The 21,794-nt window shown below is 32.9% G+C and overlaps 1 protein-coding gene across 1 annotated transcript; it reads left to right on the forward strand.

The window, feature by feature from the left end:
• The first annotated feature begins 13,620 nt into the window (after nucleotides 1-13,620).
• LOC145333441 (uncharacterized) lies at nucleotides 13,621-18,925 on the forward strand. The gene is made up of 8 exons (XM_080178587.1): nucleotides 13,621-13,704; nucleotides 14,617-14,673; nucleotides 15,011-15,178; nucleotides 15,427-15,548; nucleotides 16,569-16,652; nucleotides 17,593-17,664; nucleotides 18,010-18,185; nucleotides 18,782-18,925. The coding sequence occupies exons 3-7, from the start codon at nucleotides 15,014-15,016 to the stop codon at nucleotides 18,011-18,013; spliced, it is 447 nt and encodes a 148-aa protein (XP_080034713.1). The 5' UTR covers nucleotides 13,621-13,704; nucleotides 14,617-14,673; nucleotides 15,011-15,013; the 3' UTR covers nucleotides 18,014-18,185; nucleotides 18,782-18,925.
• Nucleotides 18,926-21,794: the final 2,869 nt, after the last annotated feature.

The raw sequence follows: 21,794 nt of genomic DNA on the forward strand, positions 1-21,794 counted from the left end.
ATATGTCTGTTTGACCGATTTTTCTTACACTAGTAAAATTAAAAATGATATTGCTGCACCTGTATGTGGTATTTTTGTCCTTGTTTTTATTTGTAGCGTAACTTTTCAATAATTTGTTCTGTTCTTCATATGAACTTGATCAAATATCAGGGATATTAGGGTTTAAGACATATTGTATTGTGTATATTCCCCATGATAATAAACAAAATAAGAGCATATTATAGGTAGAAAAATCATTATTATTTTAAACCAAAAATCAAAGTTTATACAAATATTATGAGTCAACGAATTTCCTTATTGATTTCAAACTTTGCATGGTGATTCCTATAACAATTGACATCTCTGTAATCAATTTTAAAATCTAAGTATCCCTTTTACTGTATAACGCAATTTTGAAATAAATTTATCTACAATTTTGTTTGGACTTACAAATTAATGTTCTGCTTATTAAGTTTTGAAACTGTACAAGAGTTATTGTTCGTTTGTACTTCCTTCCCTTTTATGGATGTTGTCATCCTTGTTTATCAATAAGTAGCTGCACTCAATAACAAAAATCCACTAGAAATTGAAAAACTATTTGAGTCCTATGTGTGACTTTATTTAAATTTTTATAGAGTTTATTTAGATGGCCAAACAACCAAAATGAATTTCCTATATCACTTTTAAAAACAAGTTAAAAGGGTTTTTCAACTTTGAAGCATTAAAGCGAAGTTTTTCTATAATTAGAAGTTGTACGTACGTCATTCTATCCGTATGTCCGTCACAGTAAACTCTTTTCGTCAATTTTGGCATGAAATAATTTTCCTTTCGATTTCAAACTTTGAATGACGATTCCTGTAATAATTAGGTACGATTTAGAAAGCGTAACATATCTATAATCGTAATGAGAAAATCAGTTCGTCTATTTAAAACATGTTTTTTAAAAAATTTTTGACAACATTTTTTGAATAATTATCCAATTAATGGGATCTTTAGTAAAACGATTCCTAGGACAACAAGATATAATATTTCAGAGCTTTGCAAATTATGGATGTTGTCATCCTTATTTAAAAAATGAGTACATAGACATTTTAAATCCTAGTTTCAATCCTGAAGTAATATGAATCTGATTGTATATGTAAATTGTATTGATATCACTATTAAAATCTAGTAAAACAAGAACAATTACGTTCATAAGAAGCGCAGCAATAACAAGTATATATTTTTACATAATAGAAAATTAAAAAAAACACATAGACATGAAATCAATAAAGACAATGAAAAACCGAAATATTATTACTTAGATGTTGCACCAGATTTTCATGTACTCTGATAAAGTAATGCTCGCAGCTGGCTAAACTACACCCCTTTTACACAATTCCCTCCCTTCCTAATGGCTGAATAAACTAGTCAATAAATGAGGTCCATGTTAGCAAGCTAAATTTACGAAAGTGTTTCCTATATCCATTTAATCAAATACTTAAACTTAGAGACCTAGAACACAAAATGAGGTAGACGTACGGACACACAGACAGACGTCCGTATATACCTTACTTATAGAGTAGCTTTAATTCTAAATTGATAGGTTTGTATTTGACACATCCTAATTTGTTATCACATACGAAGGATCCAGGATCAGAAATTTTAAAGGAGACAAAACCGGATATAGAATATACGTGGATACTATAACAGGGGAAAATTGTCGTCAATTTAGGTTGCTAACGTGGAACTCATATATTGGTCAGTTCGTTAATCCAGTATCGTTATTTTAGTCATTCCAGAAATAATATATCCGTTATAAAAGAGGTGTTTTTTTTACATTTTATCGCAAACAAACCTTTTGAAGAAATAAATATTCTTGATACTAAAAATAGGTAAAGCTTAAATTAAGAGCCCCACAGAATACTTACCCCTAGGTAAAGGCCCTGCTGGGTTAGAGCATTATTTAAAAAATCAACTAAATAATTGACAAAAAATATTTTTTTTCTGTGTGAGGTTTCTGTTTGTGTCATTCTTAAAATGGCCTAAAACCAGAAAATAATAAATATAAATTTCTCTAAAACTTTCTTTTTGTTAAGCTTTTAAAGGTTTGAAACAGAGCCACTCATAGAAACATAAATAACCCCTGTGTATAAAAGCTCGCAGTGCTTTTTGTAACACTTAAATATTAACATTTGAATCAATATGTATTTTCAATATTCAAATTTAAATAACTATTTCTAGTTCGCAGGAATAAAGACATATATATAATGGCTAGAAATTTGTCAAAAAAATCTACGTAAATGTTTTATTAAGGACAATTATGTTCATAAGTAGTACAACACTATCTCTTATTAAATTTTAATAGATTCGATTGGTTTCAAACACGAAAGTAAAGAATAGAGGGGAAAATATGTGACTCTGAAAAAGGTCCCTACCACTTGGGCCAGCTAGTTGTCTGGGTTATATTTATTTTTCAAACTTTCATGCCAATAATTTTAATATAATTGTTTACAACCATGGGGGATGTATATCAATTTCTATTTCATTGTCTTATCCCTTAAGATTTAAATTCCCATCTTATCAAAGATTTTCAAATGTTGAGTCACCGGCCTCTTAAAAAATAATTTACAACATTTTTTTTCACGATAACAAGATAGTATTGACGCAAAGCAATTTGATTGCAGAACGGTTTTTGGCTAGGTGAATCTCGACCCAATGCCTCATCATGGCGTTAAAATTTATTACTCCTACTGTTTTGTCAGTTGCATGACATTGATAGTTATAAAAAGGAGAAGGCCTTGGTCCAAAACAGGATTAACTTAATACCAAGCACAGTTAAGACTTGCAGACAATCAAAGAGTTGTTTTACCTTATTTTGGAAAAGTATTTTTTATAACATTAGTTTTAACTTCATTCACATGGCTGACATAGCAAATCGTTATATGAAAGGAAAACCTCAATTTTTTTTAGACTTTTGGCTTTGAAATATTACTCAGAATCTCAAGTCTTTCTGGTGAGCACCATATCTTGGGGTTAACGTCAATCATATTATATCAGAGTTCCACATGTACATGTATTTTTAGTTAATGTATTTTACATACAGAAAACCTTTGTTTTAGGTGGGTTTACAAAAGTCTCACAGTTTTATGGATTTTTTAAAAAGTAGCTTGCAATTAATTAAGTTTTATAATAAATGATTAGTTATTACAGTATTTTGCATGACTTTAAATAAGCTTTTAATTAAATGCCGCCCTAATAGGATATAGGAGATATAAATCAACCTCCCCCCCTTCAACAAAAATCAACAAATTTGTCTACTTAAAAAATGGGGAAAAGACTAATCAGGAAGCTAATAAGCTGTTAATTCTTAAAAATATATTTTTAAGGAATCTATATAAAAAGTAAGACACCTATCTTTTATATCAGCTCATTTAAATTATAATTTTTGCACAAGAACACTTCTTTCTAGCTCACCCCCAAGTTAGCTTAAATTTCAAGTACGTATTGAATTTTGCGGAGTGAAAAACAGTTTTTTTTTTACTGTTCTAACAATAGCTATCATACTTATAACTACAGTATTTTCAGGAAGTAAGGAAAAGGGAAAAAGAGTAGGGCATTACAAATCAGGGAGAGAACATTGGGCTCAGAACCCGTTTTCTCATTTGTTGGCTTAAATCTTTATTGTTTGGTTCAAACTAGCAGGGCCCAAACTTTACAACGAATTAATCTATAGAAAGGTGATATTGTTTATAATATTTGGAAAATTTATTTTCCACTGTTTCAAGACTTCCAGGCAAATGCTTTGCAATTAAAAGGCCACTTATAGCAAAGCGGGTCTTATTGTAAAATACCATATCCAATCAAATATATACTAGTAAGGTTTTTGTCTGTCTGCTATAATTTAACTAAACTGCTAACCCAATAATGTTCCTTATATAAGGAAGCTACACATAGTTCAAATGATGGTTTTAGGCTATTTCATTTCTGAATTAAAGTCTTTTGGTGGTTTTAGGCTAACATTCTACACTCACCAATCGATTTCAGAGATCTTGGAGACTATTTTTTAAATAGTTTTTTGCAGTTACTAAATGTTGAGTTTTTTTTTGCAAATTTAATATTTCCTTTGTTTGTTTGTACCTACTTTTCATATACATATATACTGAACTCCCCTTTTCAACTATTGAAACAAAGTTTAAGTATGGAAAAAACAAGAATATTTATGTCCATAAATAGCGCAGCAAAACCAGTCAATTCAGATAAATAATTGTAGGTCTAAGAAAGACATAAAGTTATATTTCTTTGTTTTTAATCTTAGTTTACATCAAAGTTCCTGGCGAACACCACAGAAACAATTCTATCCCCCCTGCTCATTTTTAAAAATAGATTGAAAAGGGGTAGTTATTTCTTTCCTGCTTAACCCCTTCGGGTGACAATGGCTCTGTGTTTCCCTTTCCTGCGGGACTACAATATACCCAATATAACCTAACCTAATGTATTCACTTCAACACTAAATCCTTTTTCAACAACTATACTTGTCTAAATATAAGTGTGTATACAGAAGCTATGCTACCAAAAACTTTGCTACTCAGCAACTAAGAAAAAATTGTGATTTTTATCAAATACTTCAATGATGTTCTATTTTATTCTTTATACACAAGTTTTTCATATTTTTCTATGGTTTTCTTTGGAGCCATGGATCTTTTTCAATGAAAGTTTTTAGAAGCAAAGCTTTCTACGTTTAAGATCTGTCAATACGTCGGCAAGGAATAACGCTAATTGTTTATTTAGTTATGTTAACATCGAACAATTGATTTCATACTTTTTATGATGATTCATGTTACAATAAGGCACACACATATAAAAGCGTAGTAACTCTTTAACCATTACCAGAAAGTCAGTAAGACCTATTTTAGTGCTATTTTACACTTTAAACATGATGAAAATTTTCCTACTTTCTTTATTTTTGACATAATAATGCCTATGATTGTTAGGTATATTACCAAAGCTGGATCTTTAAATCATTTTAGTGGTGAGCCATATCGGGGTGAGCCAACTTTCCACCAATGAGAGCACAGCATTTTATGCCGCGCTGTGATTGGCTGGAATTCGGCTCACCCCAATCTGGCTCACCACTAAAATGATTTAAAGATCCAGCTTTGGTAATATGCCTAACAATCATAGGAATCATTATGTCAGAAACTAAGATATTAGAAAAATTGTATAGTGTGTAAAGTGTAAAATAGCACCACTAAAATGATTTAAAGATCCAGCTCAATTATCATATTCAGTATGTCCTTAAAATTTGGCAATACAGTTCAAGAAATTTTATTAAATTGTTGTTCTGTTAATGTTCGTTTGTCCGACTTTTATGAATTATAGCATCCTTGTTAATTTGTAATTATTTGTAAATGAAAGTTCCTCTATTGAATAAATTAGAAAGAAAACAATGGTTAATGTTGTTGCGATATTTCTTTATTATTCACCAGTAATGGTTAATTACAGAAAGAATGGACCGTTTATTACACTAGTTCCCAAATTTTATTATAGTAACATTTTTATTCGTTGGCTCAATAACTTTGGGGACTTATATTGAGTTTTGATTGGTTGGATTAAGTTGAGTGTCCAAACGTTTCAACCACTAATTGAAATCCACAGAAGATGTAATTTCCTTTATCATCATTGGGGATGTACTTCTATTTATTAGCCATTGTCTTATACCTTTCTGGGTTTATTGTATACTGGTGGTTGCGCCCCTCCCCCTCCTTATTCATAGGAGGGGGAGGGGAAGAAAAAGAAAAATACAATAGCCTAAAACCATTCAAGTAACTACATAAAGCTTATTAAAAATTGATGTCTCAATTGGTTCAGTTGATCTCAAAATTTTAATGAACAAACAAAAAATCCTTACTTTATTTATAGGGTTTAGGATTTAGTTTCCATTTACTTTTTATCCGTACTAGCGGCTACGCCCCTAGAGGCCTCTAGTGGCACTTTAAATGTTTTTGTTTGTTAAATTTAATTTTTTATGTACGATATCACCTTATTTGACGTTGAAGTCTCCCCTAAGGAGGGGATTTTTTTATTTTTGGGGGGGTTAGGGGTGTCCCACCCCTCAAGAAAATATCTTAAAACCACCACAGGACCAGTAGGTATATTCCCTGAAGAGTAGAGCCCATTCGGTTCAGTGGTTACCGAGATCTTAAGCTTCAGACGGACAGACAGACGGACAGACGGACAGACGGACAGACAGACATCGTTCTACTTTGTATTATAGATATACCGGATGAAATTATGGCTTAAAACTAGACCTGTATATAACTTCCTTGAAAGCATAAACCAGTCCAACCGTCTTAAGACACTTTGCTTCAGACAAAAAGTAACTCATTAGATAAACACTCAACTTTGATATGCTCTAAATATCTCTATCCTTGTTACATTTAAGGACCAATCTTCTACAAATGAATAAATATAATTTAAGTAATGAGCCAGAAGTTTAATGCAAATAATATTTTATAAAGGTTGAAAATCCTATGTTGATCTTCTCTGGGGGTAGGGATAGTTATTTTGATAAAAATTACTGCATAATACAGTCTTTGTCTGGAACGCTTTTATTGTGTTTATTAATGTACACCCACAATAAAACAAAATTACCCAATCTGTAGATTAAAATTATTGGTGAAAAAGCCTAGACACTTCAATATTGTGTACAAACAAACAAAGATTTATAAAAAGTACCCAAAGTTTTTAAGCTAATACAGAGTCCCCAATCTCCCTGACTTATCCGAATGCCTATACCTGTTTTTGATCAGAGATCTAAAGAGATAGGACAATGGCTGATGAACTGATATACTGTCCCCAATGATGATAAACAAAATTAACCCTTCTGCAGATTAAAATTTGTGGTTGAAACATTTTGATATTCAATTTAATGACAATGACCAACCAAGCAACGAATAAGATAACATTATTTTTAAAACTAAGGTCCTCTCCCTCCATGGATTTTGATCCTGTTTTGATCCCTCTTTGTGTTTGTTTGAATTAGTGTTTTTGTTATTCTTTGAAACAAATACATACACTACTCAATTAAAACAGGAGAGTCTCTCTCTTTCCTCACTAGTATTACTCTTTCTCTCCTATTTTAAATATCAGAGCATGAATATCATCAATGAAAGGCTCCGGTAAATTGACTTCATATTTGTGTTTTCATATCTTTAACCCTTACAGATCGGGCCCCTATTCACACCTTAATAGATCGGGGGGGGGGGGGGGTCATATTGATCCCCCCCTCTATCTCGGCTTCTGTTACAGATAAAGACGTAAAATTTTTTTATGGTGGTTCATGTGTATTTTTAGAGAAAATTACTTTTTCTAGTCATAGCGGTCAGGCCGCTCCTTAGCCGCTTTTTAGCGGCCAGCCGCTAAATTTTAAAACAGCTGTAGAGCGGCCAATTTTGCAGCTAGGATCACCAAATTTTAGGACGAACTTTTATTTTTCATAACAAAAAAATTACTTTTTCTGATCATCGCCTAAAAACGGCAAATAACGGAAACCGCCATTTTCGGCGGTTACGGCGGTAAAACGGCGGTTGGCGGCGCCAATTAATATTTTTATCTGTTTATTATTGCTCAAGGATTTACAAAAAAAATTTATAGGTCTCTAGCTGTAATAGAAGCCACGATATTCATGATATATGTCTGTAGTAAAAGCCGGACAAAAATCGGTCATAAAGTCGGTCAGGGTGCGGTCAAACGGTCATAACACCACTTTTTTCATAAGGTCATTGATATCTCAGTATTCACCAAAAAAAATTAGGTTTCTACCTTATATACAAAGTCATAATGTAGAAATTAAGACTTATTTAGAATTTTTTTTTAATTTTGGTGCTACCCAACCGACTTTGACCGGACACCACGACCGACACAGACCAGATATCCTAATAAAATCAACTCTTGCCGATGTATAATTACTAAACTTAAAAAGTCATGAAGTCACAAGTCTCTATCTTACCTACAAAAAAAATGACATTGAAAAAATAGAGGGGGGGGGGTCAACATGACCCCCCCCCCCCCGATCTATAAGGGTTAAGAATGGTTACAGTATACGTGGATATATGGACACTGACAGGGGAAATTTAGTTTACTAAGGTTACTAAGGTGAGCTAATTTATTGATTAGTTAGTTCATCCAGTAGAAGGGTAGGGGAGGGGATGGGGTTAATGATAGTGGATTGTTATTTAAGCCAGTTGTAAGTATCACTTTATTAGAATACATGAAAATCTGGTGCAACATTAAGTAATAATATATCGATTTCTTTGTGAACTCTTTAGCAATCTAGTTGTTGATATCAATCAAAGAATTAATATTGAGAAAAGGATAATTAATCTTCCATATGCCTATCCTTGTAATGCCTGATTATTCCACATATACCTAAAATGAATCCATAATTTGATTATGCTCCGTAATTCAATGCTTTTGTTCTAAACCTCAATTTTAAATGAAAATACATTTTTTTGTGTTTTAAATTACAATATTATATAATACATGTTGAATTTTTTACATCATACAATGAAATATAATTTAGATTTTTAAGCAGCGAAACTACTCGATAATTCTTGTTGTTAGTGTGTCATTTATGCACCCTTACTGCATAGATCATTCAGAATATAATTTGCATGGTGCTCCGCCTGTCGGTCATTCTAAAAAAGAAAAATTTATGTTTATTTTTAGAGGATTTTTTTATCTTATTCTTTTTTTCTAAATAGGTAGGTTAATCCTCCCTATGACTTAAATCTATAAAAATAATAGCCCAAAAATCTTTGGATCTATTCAAAGTTTTCCTGAGCTGGATCTTTAAATCATTTCAATGGTGCGCCAATTCGGTGTGAGCCAACTTTCCACCAATGAGAGCACAGCATTTTACGAAATGCCGAGCTGTGATTGGCTGAAATTCGGCGCACCCCGATTTGGCGCACCATTAAAATGATTTAAAGATCCAGCTCTGAAATGGAGAACCCAATCGGTTCAGCAGTTATCGAAATCTTAAGCTACTGCCAAAAAAAACCTTACTAGTTTATATGATAGGATTAATGATGGTAACGATGTCAACAAAAACTTTTTTTTTTCACAGGGAGTGTGAAACGGATTAAAATTAAATGATTCATAATATTTGTTTCATTTAAATACAAACAAAAACAAATTCTGTATAAATATAGTCTAAAAATTCTTTTCATTAAATAGATATTCATAATAGATCTCTATTTTGTGGGGGAAAAGCTTTGACTTTGACTGTTCTCAATCTTATTAAAGTCATCGAATGACAGAACGTATTTATAAAACTTTGAGTACCAGTAAAGTTTACAGACGTTTAATAACCCATCATCAATAATTCATATTTGTTTTTCTTGTTCTTAATTTATCATCTAGTTGTATTGAATCTATTATCGAAAATAGTGTGCATTTACTTCCCCATATTTTTTCTTTACATAAATTCCTGATAGCAAGCTAAATTGAAGACAATATCCACGTATGTCCTGTTTCCATTGTTACTAATTAAGATATATGTATTGGCAGTATTTACCATTAAAATAGTTGCGGTTCTGATAAATTTAATCAAGTGTGGAAATGATAGCACACCCTTGAGAATATATATGTGTAAGAATTTAATTAAGTTAGTGTAAAAGATTAGCTATAAATCCCTCTATTCTATTTCTTGTATATTTTCTCAATAACTAGAGCTCATTAGACAGCCAACCAACACTTATTTATTTGCAGCATAGCTTTATCAAAATTCGATCGAGTATGTCTATGTATGTCTGTTAGTAAGTTTAAACTTATTATGTGGTTGATTTTCGTGGTAAACTTAGATCTTTTGTTAATATGAAAAGAAGACCTCCCCCCCTCCCCCACGTCATAACAAAATGGGAAAAGTGATTTCCTTGACAACAACAACCCCCCTTCTTCCCAAAATATTAATCAATAGGTAAGGGGCTTTGAACCCTAAAGGGACATTTTCTTACCTATTACTAACCCAGCTGGGCTCTGCAAACGTTTACCTAACTCAACTTATCCTTTAAAAAATGCATCAAAAATACAAACAGTTTGTCTGTGGTCCATATGAGATATTAAGGAAACCTTTAAAATGGTGAATATTTGACGTTCAAACTTCACAAGTAAGTTTTTGATTGACAGACATACATATATGTTAAAATCATAAAGTAGCTCCACTGTTAAAAAAGTACATAACTCTTTTAGCACTTCAAACTAATATTGATAATTCTAAATCACTAAAATCTATTTTTCTTCATCAATATTTTTTGCAATTTTCCTTTCCCCTTCTCAATTTCAATCTTTTTTTTTAAAACAGCGTAGCAACTTTATAATTCTCATATTCATACGGCCCAGGTTCTACGAAATACCAGAAAAAAAAATCGTTTTACCAGAAAAGTGGTAAAGCTGGTCAACCTGGTAAAATATACCAGTTTCGTGGTAAATTTTACCAGCAAAAATTTTAGCCAAAAAATTAGTCAAATTTTACCATTTTTTTTGTAAAATTTGACGAAACAAAAAAACCCGTTTTTGGTGTTTTAAATAAAAAACAGCTCTTCATAATCAGTTGTAGTACTTTAAAATAATGACTTCTATACAATGAAGCCTAAATTTAAATTTTTTTTTTTTTTTTTAATTTTACCACTTTTGGAAGTTTTACCAAAAATGTGGTCAATTTTACAACTCTATTTTTCAGGTTAAGTCCGAATTTTCGGACTTAGACAAAAAAACGCAATTTGGTCAATTTTTACCAAAAAATTGGTAAAATTTGACAAGGTATTTTTTTAGGCTAAGTCCAGATTTTTGGACTTTGCCAAAAAAAATGAACTTGGTAAAATTTGACCAACTTTTTGGTAAAAATTGACAAGGTAAATTTTTAGGCTAAGTCCAGATTTTTGGACTTTAACAAAAAAAAAACTTGGTAAAATTTGACCAACTTTTTGGTAAAATTTTTTACTTTTTATTGAATTTTTTCGCATAAAAGAAGCTAACTTTTTTTTAAAACCTTGAAAATTATTTCATCATTTCTTTTAAAACATCCTCCCGCATCATCAAAAATATATCAAATTTAATATTTACTTATTTGAGCTAGCTTCATACGAATTAAAATTAAAAGAAAAAAAATCCAGGGTGTGTTTACGCAGATGTGCCGTGTGCATTTGAATTTATCGACTTTTCATCTTTAATATAAATATAAGCTTTCGTATATTCCCCTGAATGTTTCTAAAAGAAAGACAGAGATTTCGAATTATAGAGTAATTAATTTCGCTACAAAACTTATATTTTTAAGTTTTGAAATTTATGGCACCTCTGTGCGCGCATGCGCACTATGGATAAGCTTATGATTATTTGAATATAGAGTGCCAAAAATAATTATTAGTTTTGATTCAATTTAATCAAATATTTTGAATCAAGAAGTAAATTACTACTCAATTTTCTCTAAATATTTAAATTTGTAGAATTTACAAGGAAGATTTTTTTTAAGCAAGATGTTTAAAAATGTGGCAAAATTGTGGAACAACAATGTTTCATGATTTCTATATTTATGTTGTCTTTGCCAACCGGAAATACCACCGAGATGGGTTTTTAAAAGATGAATGCCACATTTTTTCGGCGTTTTTTAGACATTGATTGATTGAACGTTGACGATAGAATTTCAAACAGAGTATATAACATAAAAATACTGAATTTTAAATTATTTTTTTAGCAATTTTTCTAATGTCTAACACAGCTCTAAAAAGATGCATTAATTAATATGCAGCAAAAATGGATTGAAGATAATCTTTTTTTTTCTATGAAGGCCGTACCATCAAAAGCGAAATAATTAAATAAATCATTGTATACTCTTTTAGATTTCGCGAATGTCGCGCTTGTTATTCATAGCTTAAAAAATGTCGAAAAAACGCGGCAATATCTTTTAAGAACCCGGCCGGAAATAGATTCTTATATGGATCATATATGGTTAACAACTATATATATATTTAAATATTTTTTTTAATATTGAATGCACTATATTTTTTTATATTCTATCGAATATATATTTTATATGTCATTACAAAACTATATTACATTTAATATTAACATTAAAAAAAAAAAACATCAATTTAAACTTTCGTAACCCTGTATTGGCTTCAGAAGAACAGTTCTACAGAAACCACGGTACACGTTTGAGCTAACCAGCATTGCTCTGCCTAGGCTTTAATTAGAAAGGCCAGGGTATTATTAGTGGTTGAAAAGTTTGTACATTATTATTACAGGTATTGTGTCTTTAAAGGGACTGTGAACGTAAATTTTTCTCATCTTAACATTATCTTATTCATAATATCTCACAGATAGAGCAAAACGCGCTTTTGTTTGCTTAAAAAACGGCTTTTTCCGACGATTTTTATAAGGTACAGGGAAAGGAAGAAATTTTTCGTATTATATAAAATGTCCATTAAATTGTTTTTTTGGTATTATCCTCTTAGAAATTTTTTTTTCAATATTGAAAAATTTGAAAACAAAGAGTTTCCAGTATGGCTTTGAAACCGATAAATATCCCCTGGATTAAAAATGGTTCTGGGCCATACTGAAAAATTACGTATTACAGACAATTTTCTATGAACAATAGTCTAGAAATTATATTATCAATACCAGCTTTGTTAGGCCAGTCCTTTGGCCCCTCGGGGCTAACAAAATTGCTATTGATCTGAAAATTTCTCATTTTACCAGTCGCGGAAAGCTGTCTATAATACGACGCGATAAATAAAATCAGAGACAAAAATACCATTTTTAGATAAAAAGTATACTTTATACCTACCTACACACTTAAATAAAAATAGCCTATTTATATTTAATTTGTTCTTAGATCTTTAGTTAATAGTTATCTATGCTTATCAGGGAGGACACCCTTGGAGGAAGGTTGACCCAGGCCATCTTCCAGACCCTCATTGTCACATGGATCAAGGCTAATCTCTATGTTGTTGTGTCCTGTGAACTTTGGGATCAGTTTCTAGAGGTAATGTTAGCTATACTATAATTAAGATAACCTGCAGAAATAGATATTTTATTACTTGGATGTTACACTAGATTTTTATTTTCTCTAATAAAGTAAAACTCCCAGTGGGCTAAAATGACGATAACCCTAATTCGCCCCCTTTACTCCATTCCGTCCCGTCCTACTGGATAAACAAACTGACCATTGAATGAGTTTCATGTTAGCAACCTAAATTGACTTCAATTTTTCCACTGTCATCAATATCCACGTATATTCTATATCCATTCCATAATGTTTTATTTGTTCTACAGTACAGGAATCAGATCTATTTGCCAATCGTCCTAAAGACAACCAATGGTTGATTGTACGTCAAGCTTTTAATTTTAAGAGGGATAAAATGAGGGATTTCAAAGGTTTGAGGTTGGTAATCTAATATATTTTTTTTTTAATTTTGAAGGGAAACAAATAAGGGGTTTTACGGGTTGAGTGGAGTTAACACCCTTTAAGCCCCACCCTTTAAAATCTGTATCAAGAATTAAAAATGAAGTTTGGGGACGAATTTTTGCTTCATTAATTTAGATGAATTATTTTTCCACCAACTTTTCTACTTGTCAAAATAAGTTCGTTTGTTTTAGGTTTTGAGTGGACTAACTTTATGGGAAGAATTAATCCGGGAGTGGTTTAAGACTATGGAAACCCTTACCAGAGTGTTAGCTAGACAGGTATATTATTTTTTTAATGTTTTTTCCATTAAAGTTTATAAAAATAATCGATATATTATTACTGGGATGTTGTACCACATTTTCATTTACTCTGATAAGGAGATGCTCACAGCTGGCTAAAATAAAGATACCCCCCTTCTTTAAACCCAATCCTTACCCTACTACTGGTTGAACAAACTGACCAATAAACGAATTTCATGTTAGCAAGCTAAAATAACGACAATTTTTTCCCCCTGTCGTAATATCCACGTATATTCTACATTCATTAGAGTAGGTGGTATTATCCTTTTAGAAATGTAGCGCTCGGCTCCCTAGCCTGCCTAGCCGCAGCGCTCGGCCCCCTTGCCTGCCTAGCCGCAGCGCTCGGCCCACTTGCCTGCCTAGCCGCAGCGCTCGGCTCCCTAGCCTAAAACCTAACCTAACCTAAAATACTTGTTCGTCGGTAGTCGGGGGGGGGGGGGGGGGGGGGGGAAAAATTGAAAAAAATTGAAAAAAAAATTATAATTATAAAGATGTAATTTTGTTAATAATCATTAATGATGTGGATCAATTTATCGGGGATTGCCTTATCCCTTAAAATCCTTGAAGTTTTACCAACAAAATTCCGTTTGTCCCACTGTCTTATTTGAGAGCTTTACTCTCATAAACGTTATCATTGTTATTTTGTGGAAGGGAATTATGTTTTTTGTAAACGCGAAGCTTTTCTATAATTAGTGTTGGATGGCCGGTCTGTATGGACGAAACTCATAGCTATTATCATTAATTCAAGCATGTAGGAATTGTCCTATCTATTTCAAACTTGTTACCTACTGATTATTTTGGTCTAGCTAAAAAGTATAAGGTTTCTACTTTTGTCGTATTTTTTTAGTTTCATACCTATAGTTTTTGATTATAACAAATTCTTTTATTTAGATTGTAAAGAAACAAGACCTCAGATCAGCATTTGAAACATAGGGGGCAGTTGAAGAAGTAAGTTACAGAAAAGTTTCGCAGCTTATATTTATCTTTGTAGATCTGTATAATAATACAAACAATATTTTGGTTTCTTTACAACAAAATGGCTGGGTGTTGCCACCCCCTTAAAAGTCAAGGCTTGCCTTCACCTTTTCATTACTTGAATTTTTTGTTTGAAACTTTCACTACTGCTTTTAGTTAGGTTTAGGGAGATCAAGAAGGGTTTAGAATATTCCACAAGGGTAGGAGGTATTTTTAAGTTATAGGGAATTGTTTTGATTTATTTTTACCTTATTGTTATTAAACAAACTTCAGGTCTTGAAGTTATTTTTACTTCACTTTATTTTTTAAGGAAATGAACGGTACATTATATGCCGGTGAACGGCTGAGAGTGGAAATATCCCGGGGACGAGGCAGGGGACGTGGAGGCGGAGGTGATAGGGGGCGCAGTTCTTACAGAGGTAGAGGCCGGGGTGGGGGCGGGGATAGGTATGAAAGACGCAGCCCCCCACATTACTCTAGGAAAGTTTTTGTTTTAAAAAGTAAAAGTTAGAAAATCTTTAGGTAGGCCTATTTATTAAATGTAACGTTTAAAAGCAATGCATTTTTTGTAATTTCGCCATGGACTGACGTACAGTTTTGTTATAAAGTTGCTGCGCTAATAAAACAGCAGTACCTAAGATAAAAAAATTTAAAATTAATCTTCCAAAATACTTACTAAAAATCATCGAATTTTTTTTTTTCAAAATGAAAACATTTAAAAATAACAGAGGTGGCTCTAGAGGAAGGGGAGGTGATAAGGGTGGCTTTAGAGGCAGAGACCGTGGAGGGGACAGGGGTGGTTTCAGAGGACGTGGTGGCAGAGGGGGTGGTAGATCCCCTCCACCAAGGTAAAATTTTAAATTTTAAGATTAGTTTAGATATTGCTAGCGGCTGCGGCCCTAGCATTTAGGGGCTCTGTATTAAAAAGGATAGATAGGGGACAGAAATATAGTCTAAAACCATTCCGTGTCATATGAGAAGCTTTCCTACCTATAAAGGAGAACTCAATCGGTTTAGTAGTTATCGAAATCTTAAGCTAAAGACAAAGAACCTTTTTACTTTAAACAATTTAGTATATAAACAAAATATATTAGTGTAATTTCCAAATTTGCTAACTTTAAATGCCTACCATCTCTTTTATTGCTTTATTAAAGATTTTCTTATCCCTTTATATCTCTGACATTATACTGTTAGGTATTAGTTTTAGATGGACATTACAAGAATTGATTGATTAAAATAATCCTTAAATAAAAGTAACAGGATGTTTGTTTGTCTTCGTTTGTAGCGAAATATCTAGCGTACGTACACGTCTCTCCTCTACATTGAAGCTTATTGTATGTCTCGGAAAGGTTTTAATTTATACATGGATTTTTTTATAGGCCTAAGAAAAATTACCCCAAAAATTTTATTTTTTAAAAACTTTGAAAAATTAAAATTCAAGGTAGTGGGTCGGCTCTTTCCCAGCCCCCCCCCCTCCCCACACCTTTCACATTGCAAAAAAAATGGGTGTTGTTTTTTGCTTAATGGTGTGATTGATAATTTAAATTGAAACTTGGAAGAATCTACCTATTAAGATTTAAAATAACTCTTATATGCATCATCCTATTATATAAAGCAGTAAGACTTTTTTTCTAAATAACTACTGATCCGATTGGGTTCTCTATTTTAGGTAGGCATCACATAGGTCCTGAGTTGGTTTTATTCTATTTTCTGATCATATTTAAGCCTTAAGATGGATTTTTTTTACTTTTTCTATTGAAACTAAAATAAAAAAATGTTGGGATCTATTTCAACTCACCACTAACTCAAGTGCCCCTAGAGGCCTCTAGGGGCTTAGTTACTATTGACCATACACTGTATTATCTTAGGTTGCGGCGGAAACCGGCTCCGATGCTGTACATCCTGGCTATGGATTTCTCTCCGAGAATGTCGAGTTTGCTAATCTTTGCCAGGTAAATGCAGGGAGGGAGGGGACAATGGGCTGTTAACTACACGTGTCCCCAAACTTTTATAATAACGTATTCTTATTCGTTGGCTTAACAACTTTGGGGATTAAGTGATCCCTGATTGGTTGGTACATTAAGTTGAGTGTCCAAACGTATCAACCACAAAAGGTAATCTATGTAAGGGGTAATTTTGTGTATCATCAATGGGGTTGTACATGTACAGTACATCAATTTGTCGACCATTGTCTTATCCCTTAAGATTCTTGGGTAAATGGATATATTATTACCTGGATGTTACACCAGTTTTTCATGTACTCTAATAAAGCGGTACTCACAGCGGGCTAAAATAAAGATACACCCTTATTCCTCCCTTACAACACCCCCTTACCTCCTTCTGGGTAAACGATCTGACCAATATATGAAGTCCATGTTAGGAACCTAAATTCATGACAACAAATTTCCATGATATGTCATTAATAATATCCACGTGTATTTTATATCCCTGGACAGGTAATATTTTCCATTTGACTGCAGGGAGGGAGTGGATATTAGACTGGAAGTTATACTGGTACCCAAAGTTTTATAAACACGTTAGCTCACAACTTTAAATCTTGATTGGTTCATTCAAACTAGCAGTGTCTGAACTAATCTAAGGTGTTGTTTTGTTCAATATATTTGGGGATTTATATATGTATATTTCGTTCATTATCTTGTCCACGGTCATTAGTGTGAGGAATGGGGTTGACAACACACCCCTTAAAATTAAAATTATGTAGATTCCCCCCCCCCCCGTTTTTTAAAAACCTCTAAGATTACATCCCTTCCCGTAAAAACCCTGTGCACGCCACTGTACTGCTTACGTTTTTTTCTGGTTAATTTCAAGAATGTAATATTATATTAATAAGAATGATACCTACCTTTTAATTTAAATTTTTTTTTTTATCAGGAGAAAGGAGTTATATTTGTTGGTCCACCGTCCACTGCCATTAGAGATATGGGTATCAAGTCTACATCTAAGGTAAATGATAGAGTAGCTACTCAGGAACTTATTTTGGTTGATTTCAAGTAGAAAAAAATAACACTCTATACTATACCGGAGTAACAGGATGTCTGTTCATTTGTCCTGTACGATCTCAATCTTCTGGTCTTCCATAATTTTCAGGGAATGTTTATGCTGTTTTTTTGGCGGGGGGGGGGGGTATGACACCGCTTCTTGGAAAAATGACCTCGAATATTTTCATTGGTAAAAACCCTCCAACCATCCTCTTTTAAGACGAAACACAAGTAGGCTCTAGGAAAAGCAACTGTGTATTTAAAAGAAGTCTGTCGTTACAATTTTTCTAATATTTAACCTGTTTTTTAGATGATCATGGAAGCCGCTAACGTACCTGTAATCCACGGTTACCACGGAGAGGACCAGAGCCTGGACACCTTGAAGGCGGAGGCAGACAAGATCGGGTTCCCTGTTATGATGCCGAGTAGTATGGACACAGCATGTTCTTGTTAGCCAGGGATGTTGTTACTGCTTATGTTTTCCAGGTAAGCTTTCCCTTTATTTTTTCTCGTTCTGCGTTTTCAAAGATGTTTAGTTAGATAAGTTTGCTGATTTTTTTGCCACGTGTCAAGATGCCTGTAGGAAATGAATGAGGGGGGAGAGGGGGAGTCGAACCTACACACTTTTATTTTTGCTTTCAAAAGAAAAAATTTAGGTGTGAGAGTAAGGGGGGGGGGGAAGTTCTGACACATTTGCGTAAACAGCGAGTATAGGCTTTATCTTTGGGACGGACGGACGGACGGACGGACAGACGGACGGACAGACATCGTTCTACTTTGTATTATAGATTAGATATTTAGTAGGGAGGGATGGGACATTGGGCTGTAAATTACACTAGCCCCCAAAGTTTTCAAATAACATTTTCTTATTCTTTGGCCTAACAACCTTGGGTACTTTTATTGATTTTTTATTGGTTGGTTCATTAAGTTGAGTGTCCTAACATTTCAATCACTTATTGTAATCTACAGAAGGGGTAACGATGTGTATCATCATTAGAGATGAACATCAATTTATCAGCCATTGTCTTATCCCTTTATATCCCTGTAATTATCTAATTAACTAATGAGCAATTTTATTCCAGGTTGAATATCAGTGATACCGAGGTCGAATGGGGCCGGTGCCCAGCAAATCCAGGAGGTTGCGCAACAGTTTTCGCGGCCAGAGCAGTAGAATCAAGAAAAATATGTTTAAGTGTTGTTTCAATCAATAAAGATAATAATGAAAACAATTTTTTTTTTATTTTTGCGTTTTGTGTACAAGCGAGGTTTTTCTATAATTAAGGTCGTTTTTTACCACTTTCTCGTGATTTTTACCACCCGTTTTTACCACAATTATTGGTAAATTTTTACCATATTTACCCTATTTCTGGTAAAATTTTACCAGTTTAGGGCAAAAATATTACCAGGTGTTGAACAGTTTTACCACTTTTTCGGTAAAATCTACCAGAAATTTGCGGTAAATTTTACCAAAAAAGTGGTAAAAATTGGTCAAAAATTTGGTATAAATTTGCGTCCTAAAATGGTAATATTTTACCGGAAATCTGGTAAAATTTTACCGATAATTGTGGTAAAAATCGCTGGTAAAAAGCGTCTCGCTATACCACCAAAAGTGTTTTTACCACGATTACGGTAAAATTTTACCACCTTTTAAATCGTATAGGCTGGTAAAATTTTACCATAAAAGTGGTAAAAACTAGGTTTTTTTTATGGTATTAATTCCGTCCTGGGGGCATACATATTCTATAGGATATGCAAGTTTAGGAAGGGGGGTAGGGCACATTGGGCTGTTTATTAAACCAGTCCCAAAAGTTTTATGATAACGTTTTCTTATTAGTTGCTCAACACTTTTATTGATCTTATACAGGTTGGTTCATTTAATTGAGTGTCCAAACGTTTTAGCCAAAAATGTAATCTACAGAAGGGATAATTTTATGTATAATCATTTGTGATGTACATTAAATTATCGGACATCTCTTATCTCTTTAGATCCTTGAATTGCATATCTACAGAATTTTAAAGTGTATTTTAATATCCTAAAATGCTTTCAATTGTATTTCAGTATCCACATGTTTTTGTATACTCAACTACAATAGGGTTAATTCAAATGCCCCACCGTTTAATGTCAGGGATCTAAAGGGATAAGACAATGGCCGATAAATTAATGCACATCTCCAAATGATGATAAACAAAATTACCCCTTCTGTAGATTCAAATTAGTGATTGAAACGTCTGAACACTCAACTTACTAAACCTCAAAGTTGTTATGCCAACGAATAAGAAAATGGTTATTATAAAACTTTGGGGACTGTTGTAAAAACAGCCCATTGTCCGCCCCCCTCTCTCTGGTTTAATGTATATGATGAATTAAATCTTTCACTACCAATACAAAGTTTTGATATATAGCTGAAACTTTGTAAGGGTATTGAGAAAGGGGTACAGGGAAAGGCAAATGGAGGACAAATCATTCCCTGAATCCCTTTATGTTTTTAAAAGCGAAGCTTTTCTATAATTAGGGTCGGTCCGTCCGTCCGTCCGAGATAGATAGCTTTTATTCGTTAATTTAGGCATGTTAGAATTGTCCTATCGATTTTTAACTTTGCATGATGATTCCTGTAGTAGTTAGGTACGATTTAGAAAGCGTAGCAACTCTATAATCATTACCAGAATGTCCGTACGTACGTCCATTTTAAACATGTTGATTTTTCTAATTTTTTAACAGCAAATTTTTATGTGATCTAATTATCCGTTTGATCTGATTTTTGGTATATTGATTCCTGGGACAACAAAGAACAATATTTTAAGCGAAGCAACTCTATAATCAAATCCTAAAAATGTAAGTATGTCCATAAACTCAATAAACATATCAAGAAGTTTTTCAACAAATTTACTTACAATTTTGCTTCGACTCTTATACTTTTATATTCTGATAATTCAGTTTAGACACTATACAAGTGTTAATGTCCGTTTGTCCTACCGTTTCAGTGCTTCGCTTTTATGGATGTTGTCATCCTTGTTTTTCATTCCCTTCATGTAAGAAATGCAAGTATGTCTATAAGAAGCGAACACAGTAATAGTGTCTGACTGATTATGACGTAACAAAAAAAAATTAACCAATGAGAGGCCGTTATTGACCAATGGTAAAATTTATAGTGGCCTCTCATTGGCTAATTTTTTTTGTTACGGCATAATCAGTCAGACACTATTACTGTGTTCATAAGAAGCGCATTAATAGCAAATGATATTTCCATTTAAAGGAGAACAGGAATCTGTAAAAATTATTATTTACCTTTTTGACAAGCAAATAGCAAGGAGGGAGATGATATTGTTTATTACGCTAGTCCCCAAAAGTTTTATACAACGTTTTATTACTCAATGGCCCAACAACTTTAGGAACTTTTATAATGAATTTGATTGGTTGATCAATTAAGTTGGGTTTCTAAAGGTTTCAACCACTAATTGTAATCTACAGAAGGGGTAGTTTGTGTATCATTATTGAGGATGTACAAAAATTTACCGCCCATTGTCTTATCCCTTTAGGTCCCTGCGAAAATAGGGAGAGGTAACACTAATTTATTTTCCATTTACCAACCCCTTAATTTCGTAGTTGAACAAACAACAATCTTATTTTATCGGAGAACAATGGGATAAAAATTTTAGCTGGCCCCAAAAGGTTTAAACACTTTAGGTGCTTAGCTAGCAATAATCAGTAATCAGTAATAAACAGGGGTTATTTTTGTTTATCATAAAAGCAAAACTGTTAAACTGTGAACATATCATTTTTATTCGTTTATTGTAAAAATTAGAATATTTTTCATTTTTGTTTTGATAGATTTTTTTTGTTTTGTTTATGAGATATTTAAGATTTTGCCCATGTAAAACATGCCCTAAAAACAAAACATCTTTTAAGAAAGTATAGATTACAGTATCAATAGAGTGCTAAATTCTGTCTATGCCGAAGTATCTCGCTAACCGCTGAACCTATATTGTTCTCATTTACAATGTAGCTCCTCGTAGGTCCTGGGAAGATTCATAGCTATTTTGGAAGAGGGCACCACCACCTCCCGCCCCCCCCCCCCAAAAAAAATCCATATTTTC

Source organism: Acartia tonsa, chromosome 12 (assembly GCF_053477335.1).
Source record: "Acartia tonsa isolate MP-2025a chromosome 12, ASM5347733v1, whole genome shotgun sequence".
In the NCBI taxonomy this organism is placed as follows: Eukaryota; Metazoa; Arthropoda; class Copepoda; order Calanoida; family Acartiidae; genus Acartia; species Acartia tonsa.

Excerpts from the sequence above, each read along its gene's own strand:
- LOC145333441 (XM_080178587.1), top strand. The coding sequence starts at position 15,014 with ATGAACGGTACATTATATGCCGGTGAACGGCTGAGAGTGGAAATATCC. Across the intron at positions 15,179-15,426 it reads GCAGCCCCCCACATTACTCT|AGAGGTGGCTCTAGAGGAAG; the intron begins AGGAAAGTTTTT and ends TTTAAAAATAAC. Across the intron at positions 16,653-17,592 it reads AGTTTGCTAATCTTTGCCAG|GAGAAAGGAGTTATATTTGT; the intron begins GTAAATGCAGGG and ends TTTTTTTATCAG.